This window comes from Macrotis lagotis, chromosome 5 (genome assembly GCF_037893015.1).
Source record: "Macrotis lagotis isolate mMagLag1 chromosome 5, bilby.v1.9.chrom.fasta, whole genome shotgun sequence".
Classification (NCBI taxonomy): domain Eukaryota; kingdom Metazoa; phylum Chordata; class Mammalia; order Peramelemorphia; family Peramelidae; genus Macrotis; species Macrotis lagotis.
Window position 1 is genome coordinate 173,579,353 of NC_133662.1, and position 12,304 is coordinate 173,591,656.

The 12,304-nt window shown below is 35.8% G+C and overlaps 1 protein-coding gene across 1 annotated transcript in view; it reads left to right on the plus strand.

The window, feature by feature from the left end:
- ARID1B (AT-rich interaction domain 1B) overlaps window positions 1–12,304 on the plus strand; it is a 545,654-nt gene that overhangs the window by 474,961 nt on the left and 58,389 nt on the right. The window contains 2 exon segments of the mRNA XM_074190057.1: window positions 296–623; window positions 2,494–2,622. Coding sequence (XP_074046158.1) covers window positions 296–623; window positions 2,494–2,622 — 457 coding nt within the window.

The following is a 12,304-nucleotide window of genomic DNA, read 5'->3' on the forward strand; positions in this document are numbered from 1 at the left end:
AGAAAAAATTAAAATTTGATGTTTTGAAATCATACAAAACAATGGTATCCCTTTAATGTTCAAAAGGAAGAAATGGGTAAATTGAAATTTGATGTTTTATCATCTGATTTCATGGTTAAGGCCACTAGTATTTATGTAGATAACGTCTGTGACTATAGCTTAGATGACATCAAATGAAATATTTAATAAGGCTCATAATTAAATGTCCTGTATTCTCCAAATTATTAGATTTCAAATTTCCCAATGAATATTTTCACAAGTTACAAGATTAAATTTCTGTTTGCTTTTTGTTTAGGTAACTACTCCAGACCTCCAACATATAGTGGGGTGCCCAGTGCAAGCTACAGTGGCCCAGGGCCTGGCATGGGTATCAATGCCAATAACCAGATGCATGGACAAGGGCCAAGCCAGCCATGTGGGACCATGCCCCTGGGACGGATGCCATCAACTGGGATGCAGAGCAGACCATTTCCTGGAAACATGAGCAGTATGACACCCAATTCTCCTGGCATGGCTCAGCAAGGAGGGCCTGGAATGGGCCCCCCAATGCCAACTGTGAATCGTAAGGCACAGGAGGCTGCAGCTGCAGTGATGCAAGCTGCTGCAAACTCAGCTCAAAGCAGGTATGCTTTAAAGTAAAAATACATTTTTTTAAAGGAATAGAAGATATATTTGCGTAATTTTCCAAGATTATAGTATAGTTATAATTGAATGTAATTTCTTTGCATCTTCTGACTTGAAATGTGATTTGTAACATAAAGGTTAATGAAGTAAATGACAGACTACCTTCCACATAACACACACAAAAATAGGAAAAAGGTAGTGGTTGGTAAGCATCAGGGTGGAGAGTTTCATACAGTTTTTGTGAGATTTATCTGGAAACTGCAAAACCAGGTGTAGCTGCTGAGAGTGGACTTTTGTAGTTAAGTAGGATTCCATTTTGAATTATGAATTTCAAACAGCAGTTATTAGAAACTAATAAAATATGACCCAAATGAACCCTCATTTCTCCCCCTTTTCTATAAACATATACACACACACACGCCACAAAACCTTTATGAAATGGAGAAATTCTGTGTGTGCATATGTGTGTGTGTGGTATGTGTGTATATGTTTTGTCTTTGTGTAAATGTATAAAGTTTATATATTTTGTATTTTTATGTTTTATTTTGTTTAACTAACCATACCTCTCAAACCACCCAAGCCCAAATGCAATTGATGGAACAAAAATAATATCTTTTAGTTTTGAATTCCTTTCAAAAAACCAAACTTGTTTTGTAAATAAAGTAAAAATCCTAGAATTTATTTTACTCTACTGAAAATAATGTACCTTAAAAATGCAGCCTGTTACAAAACTTGAAACATCACTAAGACTTTTGGGCTACCCTTTTTCTCTTCAACTTTGATAATATTAAAATTTAAATTTTAAATGAACATTACTCTTCAAAACAAGGAATGGTTGAGATGTATGTACCTGAATTATGCTTTTGGGAGGAAAAAAAAGACAAATAATTATAATTTTCTGTTGAAGAAACATAGGATCTAATTTTTTTTTAATGTATTACTTTGTTACTTTTCTTCTAAAGTGTGCTACTTTGGCTATGTAGGGACCCCTGCTGTCACGCTGTCTGCCTCAAATGATAATAAATTTCCCTTCAAGAATTATTACAAGAACTCATCTGTTTCTATCGACATTATTGTTATTTAAACTCTATTGGATAACAAAAAGTGCTTCTTTAAACCCCAACACGTATAAGACTTTAGGTTCTTTCACTTAGATTTTCTATAAAAAGGCTGATTTGATTGTTTTAGTTTATGTTGAGGACTAAAATATTAAGTTACCCATTACTGCACATCAAGAAAAAAAATTCCCTTTTTTGAGTGATAGTGGATGTAGAGTGCCAAGACATTTAAAAAATTATTAAAAAGAAAGTAATTGAATTCATTAAACATGAAACATTGAATAGTTATCTGTCTGATACTTCAGTAAGTGGGAAATAATTAAAAGGATGGGATGTCTTAGACTGAAAAATTTTAAACATTAATTCATTCCCATCTTGAACCATTTTTCTATTGAATCAGCTAATGTTTATGTACACATCTATATACATCTATATCTATAATTTGCTCCCTCTTAAGTCACTTTATATGTGTGTATATACATGTGTAGACACATTTGCTTTCAATTTATATCTTTGGTTAAAAAGTACACATTTTCAAAGCCTGTTTCCCATTTTATTAATTCAAGAATTAGAAGAGGATTACAGACTCTCAGAGTGTTTAATTAATAAATAAATAAACAAACAAACAAATAAATAAATAGCCATTTTCTTCAGTCAGGCTCCTGGCCAGTTGTGTGGTGCAAAATATGACTTTTGAATTCATTCTGCAAATCTTCCACACTTGAGAGATGGAACACATATAGTGGACAGGGTGATTCTTACATGTGCTTCAGAATAAATCCAAAGAGGCTGTTCTTCTGTTCTACTTTAGGCCACCATACATTAGGTCGCCTGCTTATCCCAGCCAGTCTGGGGCTGGCGGACGTCCCATGTTTTCTTCCCAGCACCCCAACTATGGCAACGCTCAGGCTCCCATGATGCACCAGCCTGACCAGTACGGGTAGGTAGTAACATAAACTGGACTTGCTGTGGGACCTTTGCAGTATTTTTTTTTTGTTTGTTTTTTGTTTTTTGTTTCTTTTTTCATTTTAAAATTGTTTATGACATGCCATATGGCTGCTAAAAAAATTTCCATCCCCCCAAAAAGTGAAAAGATTTAAGAGGAAATGCATCATAGAGGGGTTGGGCTTTTCTTTGTTTTGCTTTGATTATTTTTGGTTTCTGTTTCAGTTTTTCCATTTCTACTAACAGTTCTGTAACAGTGTGGTGAAAATCTGCATGCCACCTATCCCCTTGTAGATACTGCCCTAGCACGGCTTTTGGCATGCTGCTTCTCCCTCGTGCCTGAAAGGGAAATGAAGAATTTTATCACAGAAAAGAAATGAAATCGTCCAATTCAGGCATTATTTTTCCCCAGTTTTGTCATTGTTTTGTCGAGGAGCTGTGCTGTGCAACACTGTTATCATTAATGTGTTATTATCATTGCTACCACTGCAGTGAACACCCCCCCCCCACTCTCATCACTTAATTCAGAGTGCAACTCTCCCGTTTGACAAGAGGCTTATTGCAGTAGAGATGACAAAGTTTATTAATGGGACTTATCAGGGGTTTCATTATATCATTGTTGAGCAAATGTCTGTTCCAAAGATTTCTGTTAATTTCCCTTTCCCAAGGAGTTTTAAACCTGCTGAAGGAACCGGTAGTTGGTAGAGGGGGGCCAAAAACAACTCATAAAACACAATTAACATTTTCCTTTCCAACTAAATCCTTTACATTCTAAGTTCTCTGCTGTCATATTATTATCAATTACAACATAAGAATTATGCATTGCATAATTTCACTTAGGAAAAATAGCTGTGATTTCTATTTCTTCCTCCATCTCTTTTTCAATGATGAGGTACCTCTAACATCAAATACTGTTTCAATTTCTAGCCTACAATATTACTTGATCAATTAGTTATTTCAATTTGTGGTTATGAAGATAGTCTAGATATAATTGTTCCTCACATAGGAGTTTATGTCCAGTGGCTATTTTAAGCATAATTAGGAGGGAGACCCTCATGATTTGTTGAGATGGGGAGGGAGGAATTCTTTAATAAATCCTGTTTTTTCTCTATTTCGTTCTTGCCGCTTGTCCAAAATACTTCATGTCACCTGTTTTTTCTAAGTTTTGCATTTAGGTTACATTTGGAAACAAGTAACTTTAGTTGCAAAACTGTGTTCTAAATTCTAAAAACATCTCTAAATGTAGACTAAAAGAAAAGACATAAAATTTATTGTAGCATACCAAACTATAGTAAGAAAATTTTGTTTCTTTTAGCAGTACTCTTCAAGGTCAACTCCTAAGTCAGTAGGAAGATATAAGTAGGGGGAAGGAAGCATTTATCATCAGCTACTAATCCATAGGACCTGTCCTTCCCAACTCAGGAGTACCATTTAGACACACAAAGCTGGTTTGGGTGTTCCTTGCCAAGCCACATTAAGCAGCTGTGTAAAATGAATTTAAATGGCATGCATCAGAGTAAAATCACTTCCACTGGGGCAGAAAATCAATGTTAGCTAACCAGAGCTGCAAGATTAAGATTTGAGTTTCAGCAGGCTATCTCCAGGTATAGTCCTTAGAATAGAGTCACCTCCTCCTTAATTAAAAATGAGAGAAAGAATATTCCTGGAAAACCTTGCAGGTGAACCCCCTAACCTATAGAAGTATATAATCCTGCAGCCTGACCTCTGAGAGCTGTGGATTTTTCTTATTGTACAGCAAATCCTTTCCCTTTCTTTCCCTCATGCCTCATCCATTACACTTATGTACCATTTGCTGTCACTTTTCAAAACGTGTTTGATGGCCTCTATCAGATTGTACTTTCAGAAACTTAGATTTTTAAGAAGACTTTTGCTTTGCCTGTTTATAACAATGTAATAAGGGGACAACTCTTTTGTAACACACACACAAAAACACACATGGTTTACTCATGCCATCATATAAAGGTAACTTAACTGGAAAAGCCAGTTTTATTAAATTCTAGACTTTATGTGATCAAATTGTGAGAATTACAGGCCTTTCAGAAACTCCCTATTCAGATTGCTTGTCATAATGGCTCTTCTCTCAAGTCTGAATCCTAAAAGGGCAGGAGCAACAGCACAGGAAGCAAATCAGGAAAGAGACAAATGAGTGACGAAGGTGAAGAGTGGGCATGTGCACGTATGGACGTCTGCAATTAGACGGAAACAGAAAGCTCACTATAAAAATGAAATATTATGGCAATTATGCTTCAGACTTTCTCAGCTAGTTGGGTATAGGGCACCATAAAGGAAAAACACATAAACTTATCTCGTATACGCAAGCAATTTTAGTAAATCCATTACCAGGAGTGGACACAATGTGAGGATAACCCCCCTCTCCCCAGGTTGAGTGGGTTAAGGTACTCTTTTGGTGCCTTCTTTTCCCCTTTTAATTTCTTTTGAAGGAGTAATAAATTCATTATTCATGGTTTCCTAATGTGATCTAATAGATTTTTGGTTTTCAGAGACTGGATCCACCATGACATTGAATTTGGTCATAAAAAGATGCTATGTTTTATAGATTTTAAATATGTCATGGGAATCTGTTTTATTCCCATTTTTTACTTAGAATATGAATTGTGAAGTTCCATGGCTTGAGTTAATTTAAATACATATGAGACCAACTTATAATTAGCATAGAACACCAAGAAACTTTGAGTCCTTATCTTTCTTTACAGTGTCACATCAAATATACATTATACAGGTTATCTACTAGGTACTAGCTCACACTTGTTTTGTTGTTGTTGTTATTGTTATTGTTCACTTGTTTCAGTCGTGTCTGACTATTTATGGTCCCATTTGGGGCTTTCTTGGCAAAACTAGGATGATCTGCCATTTTCTTCTCCAGTTCATTTTACACATAAGGGAGGCAGAAAGGTTTAAGTGACTTATTCAGGGTCACACAGCTACTTAAGTGACCTTGGGAAGAGCTGTCTTCCTGGTAGCAGACCTGGCACTCTTATCTACTAAGCCACCTAGCTGCCTCCTAAGTCATACTATTCATACACTGTACAAGTTAATGAAGACGTCAGTTGTTGGAATGATGTTATGCCACTGATCCTATTTAGGTTTTTAACATTTTACCCTATTGGAAGAGAACTCCAGAGTTTAAATTTGAGTTGCCTCTAGGTCCTAAAAATTGACCTTATTAGAAAACAGTTATTGCTATAATATAGTCATTTCCAACTAGTAAATCTGAATTCTTTACATAATTCAGATGTGTAGTTATTACTATGATATAGTTACTTCCAACCAGTAAATCTGAAATCTTTGCATCATTCAAATGTACTTGCCTTCTTCGCTGTACTCTAGAAGGAATTGATGGCTCTCTAGATTCTGATTCAGATCACTCTGTGGAGTGTAGACACTTTGCATCTGGAACCTATCATCTTGTAAGATGAAATGCTGTGATTGTGTAGTTACTGCCACTCAAATGTGTTTGGATTCTTTTCTCCCCTTCCCTTCCTTATTCATCTTAATTGGTAGTGCAAACATATCTTTAAAAATCTTCATTGTTGTGTCTGGCTATTACATAAGATTTTGGTCTCTGAAGAGATGAGTTGCCACAGTTACTCACCAGCAAGACAATCTTTCATTTGGGAACTCTTCCTCTATAAAGAAGAAAATGGCTGGGGACTCTGGGCTGTTCTGAATGACAGATGTAAAACAACTCCATGAGCATGATGCAAATTGTATACTACACCTGCTTGATTTGTAGCCCAAAGGCCAAACATTGCCTTCTTCCTGAGTCTGAATGACTCTTGGATAGAAAAAACTAATATGAAGAATCATAGGTATATGGAGGAAGGAAATTATTTAAAACAGAATAAGGCATTTTGCCTCCATTAGAATGAATTTATTTCTTAATTTTCTAAATATCTTTTTTATTTCTTTAAAAACTTCATGACATGCCTATTACAGTGCCCTGGGGTTTTTGTTATTGTTGTTGTTTTTGAAGGGTTTTTTGACTTTCAGTTTGGCTTTTTGGCTAAATATCAAAATTGCTTTTGACCTGTTTTGAAAACATAAAATGAGCTTAAATCATTTCCCTTTATGTCATTGTTAAGTTTAGATCACCCAAAGCAACCCATCATCCAACTCGTGAATTTGCATTATTCTTTGGTTTGTTTTACTGTTCAAAAATAAAACAGAATCAAAAACTAAAGCAACAAAACAATCCTATTTTGACAATTCTCCACCCAGAGAAAACATCCTAACTTGTTAGTTTCACTTTTCTTAATTCATCACGTGTCTTACTCACTGAAATAACTTAATTTTAATAAGTTAAATAATTCATTTTTCCAATTTCTTCCACATTCACAATACATTAGAATTTTTTGTTTTCTTTAATAGGTAGTAAGATTTTTGATTAGTTCAGTCTAAAATCTTCAGCTGAGGAAACAGTCTCTGGATATATTGTGATGATAACAGTGAGAAAGGACCCTTGGTGATAGAGAAGAAGTAATTTCACGATTATGTAAAAGTTAATGAATAAAAGTTTGCTTGCTTTCTGACAAAATTGTTTTTTTTATAAGTACAGGAGTGTGTTCGTAAATCTTGTCTATACAAGGTTGCTTATGTCTTTGTCTCACACACATATTTTACAGATAGATTTTACACATACACACACATACACATCTTTCATCAGCCTTTCTTCAGTGTTGTGCATTTATAATTCATATCCCACGTTGTTGGTGCCAGCAAAGCACTCTTTCCATATTATTTTCTCCCTGGCCAGGATAATGCAGTATTGCTGATGGACTAGGAGCCACTGGCAAGGAAATATATTAATGGAGACAGTGCATTAAAATGTCAAAGGAAAAGGGGTAAAAAAAAATCTTCAAAACATTTCAAGCCCCAGTTATAGCTAGTTTTTCCCATAATGGGTCCACATGCTCAGAGAATAGTGAGTGGTTGCATCGCTTAAGAGTTTAACCCTTTATCTCTTGGAGTGTTTGTTTCTAAAATGATATCTTTAAAAAAAGACAATGAAAGTGACAGTGACAAAAGATCAGAAAAACTGCAACAGAATCTCCATTCATTTCTGAGGTTAAATGAGGTTCCTTTATTCCTGCCTTTAAATTTTGGAATCTAGAACCTACTTACAAATATAAATTTAGAGTCTTCTTACTCTGTAGTAATGTTGGGATTAATGCAAGGCCTCTATATTTTCCATGTGCTCAGTTTGTAAGTGTATCTCAGGAGTAACCATTCCTGGGCTTTGTGAAGTTAAGACAAAAACCTTCCATCAGTTAGCCAATTAATATTTAATAAATCCCTACCGTGAACCAGGCATTGTTGGTCCTGATCAACTCTTAATAAAGGCACCAACTGAGTCCTTAATAGTGCATACAAAATATCAAGAGACATCATGACCACACACATCCAGCGCAATTGCAGGGGTGCCCATTCACAGATGTACAATGTCCTGAAGAGAGAGACTTTTGAGATATAAGAGGCAGCATTAGACAAAAAAGGGAGACTCCAGCTTCTGGGAAGAGAAAACAAATAGCAATCTTTGCATCCAAAGAATAGCAGTTCTCTGCTAAGACTGCAACTGTCTTTAGATTTACCTGGAAAGGTTTTGAACTTCAGAGTGGGAATGTTCCTCTCTCTAATGGTGAATAATAAAATATGTTCTGAATGGCTAGTGTGCTTGTACATAAACATAGAATTGGAGCCAACCATCAGAGCTTTTCCATTATAAAAATTTTCTCAGATTTCTGTATGATGACTCAGGCTACTGAACAGAACAAAATCTCCAAAGACACTTGAGGTCTTTTTTGCAACTGGTAGCCAGATACTAGTTTAAAATACTAGTATTTTAAATTTTTTACTCTAATCAGATCTTTTAAAGTGGTTGGATACAAAGTTATAGGACTACTCAATTACATTTATTTGTGTAAATAATATATCCTCTTAATGACACCTTGTTCTTCCTTCCTTCCCAAAGAAAGACTGGGAATTGTATAGAAAGCCACAAGATTTAGCCTGTGACTAAGGGAATAGTGACATTTATATTTTTCTGAACTAGTACTGTTGCTGTTTTAACTCATTAACAATCTATTGTAGAGATTTTTTTTAATAAACTTATTTATTTATTTTTGAATTTTACAATTTTTTTTTCTCCAAATCTCACTTCCCTACCCCTACCCCATCCCACTGAAGGCAGTCTGTTAATCTTTACATTGTTTCTATGCTATACATTGATATAAATTGAATGTGTTGAGAGAAAAATCATATCCTTACGACAAAAATATGAGATAGCAAGATTACATAATAAGATAATGAAGTGGGTTTTTTTTTTTAAATTAAAGGCATTTGGTCTTTGTCAAACTCCACAATTTTTTCTCTGTATACAGATGGTATTCCCCATCACAGAAACCCCAAAATTGTCCCTGATTGTTGCACTGATGGAATGAGCTAGTCCATTAAGGTTGGCCATCACCCCCATGTTACTGTTAGGGTGTACAATGTTCCTCTGGTTCTGCTCATCTTCCTCAGCATCAGTTCATGCAAATCTCTCCAGGCTTCCCAAATTCCCATCCCTCCTGCTTTCTAACAGAACAATAGTGTTCCATAATGTACATATACCACAATTGGTTCATCCATTCCTCAATTGATGGACATTCACTCAATTTCCAATTCTTTACCACCACAAATAGAGCTGCTATGAGTATTTTTGTATAAGTGATGTTTTTACTCTTTTTTCATGATCTCTTCAGGGTATAGACCCAGCAGTGGTATTGTATAGCAGAGATTTTCCTGGCTTTTGCTGGACTGGTCTGAATTTTAGAAGTTTGTCTTACTTACATACAGTTCCCAGTTCCTCTAACCAAATACTTCCAAGCCTTTTTTTCCCCCTCTGTATGTTCTGACTATGTAAAAAGCCTGCCAACCAATGAAAACCTACTCTCAACCAAAAAAAAAAAACCAAACAAACCATGGGCCATATTTCCTGATTGTTCTAAAACATCATCTGCTTATGGGAATTCAGAATAAATGTATAAATGAAGCTAAAGATAATTTTGGTGCCATTAAAATAATAATAATAATAAATGCATAATACATATATATTTGCTTTAGAGTCTGAAAAGTGCTTTAAAGATATTATCTTATTTGAACTTAAATGAATCTTTTTTGGAGAATATACAAGGGAATTATTTTTTTACCTATACCCTAAAAGGGATCACATTCTTTACCTCCTTCTACCCCCCATCCCCCCCACCCCCGCCCTTTGCAGGTAATAAATCAGACCCTCCAGTGACACCTTTTCTGCAAGCACTCACTTGGTATGCAGAAACCCTCAATTCTCAGTTTAAAATAAAACCCTAAGAAGAAAATAGTTACTATTGATTGACTCAGGAAACCCCCATATTTAGCATTCCGGAGTCGGTGTGGCCCTATGGGGTCTATGTCTAAGACAATAAGGTCTGCTACTGAAGGTAATAGGTGTCTTATCCTCATAGTTTTATCTCTCCTAACATTTAATAGCCCTAAGTTGGTGGATCTTCTGGAAAATACTGATACACAGCCATGTCTAAGAAAGTGTTTTGTCATTTGAGAAGAAAAGGTTTATTTTTATTGCTGGCTTCAGAATCTGGAGGATGAGGATGGAGGGACCAAGCCCTGGAGGATTTTTCTCTGGGGCTTTAATCATTATTTGTGCTTAGGTGCTAGGTCTATAGAGAAAGGAATTTCTTCAGCTAGAAACAAATAGAGCTTGGCTTGCGCTAAGTTCTCTTAGGAAATCACAGTGTTGTCAATATGTAAGGATCTCCTGAAGATTGTCCTACTCTTGTCAAAAATCCTGTAGCAGCTGCAAATGCTGAGAACAATCATTGGTGCTAATAAGTGGCAGAGGATAGGAAGGGCCCTAGTTTTCCTTAGCATTTAGTCAGTGTCTTACCTGTTTTAATAATAGCTAGCATTTTTTTTTTTTTTTTTTTTTGCTTTGAGGTTGGCAAAAGTATGTTACCATCATTATCTCATTTTCTCATCATACTAACTCTGGGAGGTAGGTGCCATTATTATCTCCATTTTTGGAGTTGGGAAACTGAGGCAGAGAGCAGTTAATTGTCTGAGGCTATATTTAAACTCAAGTTTTTCTCTTGATCCTGTCCTCTAACTTCCACAATTTTAAATAACCCTTTAATTAGTAAACTAAGTAATGTTTCTTACTCTTCAGTTTAAGCTACATAGGAATTATAGGAAATTTTTTTAAATGTTGAAGTGATATCTATTCAGGCTATAGCACATAGTTCTATGTTTATAGGTACTTTAATCAAGTTTGGAGGGTGGTAGTCTTGTTTTTAATTTGGGGAGGAGAGAGCATGGTCTGAACTTGAGATTTCTTTGGTTTGAAGCCCTCCTAGCAATTGGATTTCTCTATTCAGGTAGAATTCCCAGAGTGTCTGGGCCACTGAGGTCTTAAGGGACTTGCTTAGGATCACACTGTAAATTCAGTTTAACTTTGAGGATGGCAGCTTCTCATGATTTCTAGAATGACAACATGTATTGTTGACAATTTAGGGCAGCTTATTTCCCTTTTAAAAGTATGTCAGATAATGATGACTCCTTAGTGTAAGGATTCTTAACTCAGGGGTTACTATGCCTCTGCCCCCCTCCCCCCACTAGTGTCTTCAAAAGAGTCTGTTAAATGAACTTCATTCAGAAAAAGTGTACATCTTTATTTTAACTATTCTTTGGTTTTCTTGATAATCCTATATCTTTTTTTTTTTTTGCATTAAAAAACATACTGAGAAAAGGGTCCAAGACACATTAAAGAGGTTAAGAACTCCTGCACTGGGGTAAAAGAAGTTGTTGTTTGACCTTTCTTCTTGTAGAGGACCATGACATGACTTGCAAGTGAATTGGATTTAGGTGAGAGAGGACTGCCAAATGATGTATGTAAATACAAAGTTATAACCTTATTTACTCTGTCTTACTTTCAACAAGTTACTTTTTTATTTTTTTTATTTTTATTAAAGATATTATTTGAGTTTTACAATTTTCCCCCAATCTTGCTTCCCTCCCCCACCCCCACCCCCACCCCATAGATAGCACTCCATCAGTCTTTACTTTGTTTCCATGTTGTACCTTGATCCAAATTGGGTGTGATGAGAGAGAAATCATATCCTTAAAGAGAACAGAATTCTCAGAGGTAACAAGATCAGACAATAAGATATCTGGTTTTTTTTCCCAAATTAAAGGGAATAGTCCTTGTACTTTGTTCAAACTCCACAGCTCCTTAACTGGATACAGATGGCACTCTCCTTTGCAGACAGCCCAAAATTGTTCCCAATTGTTGCACTGATGGAATGAGCAAGTCCTTCAAGGTTGAACATCGCCCCCATGTTGCTGTTAGGGTGTACAGTGTTTTTCTGGTTCTGCTCATCTCACTCAGCATCAGTTCATCCAAATCCCTCCAGGTTTCCCTGAAATCCCATCCCTCCTGGTTTCTAATAGAACAGTAGTGTTCCATGACATACATATACCACAGTTTGCTAAGCCATTCCCCAATTGAAGGACGTTTACTGGATTTCCAGTTCTTTGCCAACACAAACAGGGCTGCTATAAATATTTTTGTACAAGTAATGTTTTTACCCTTTTTCCTCATC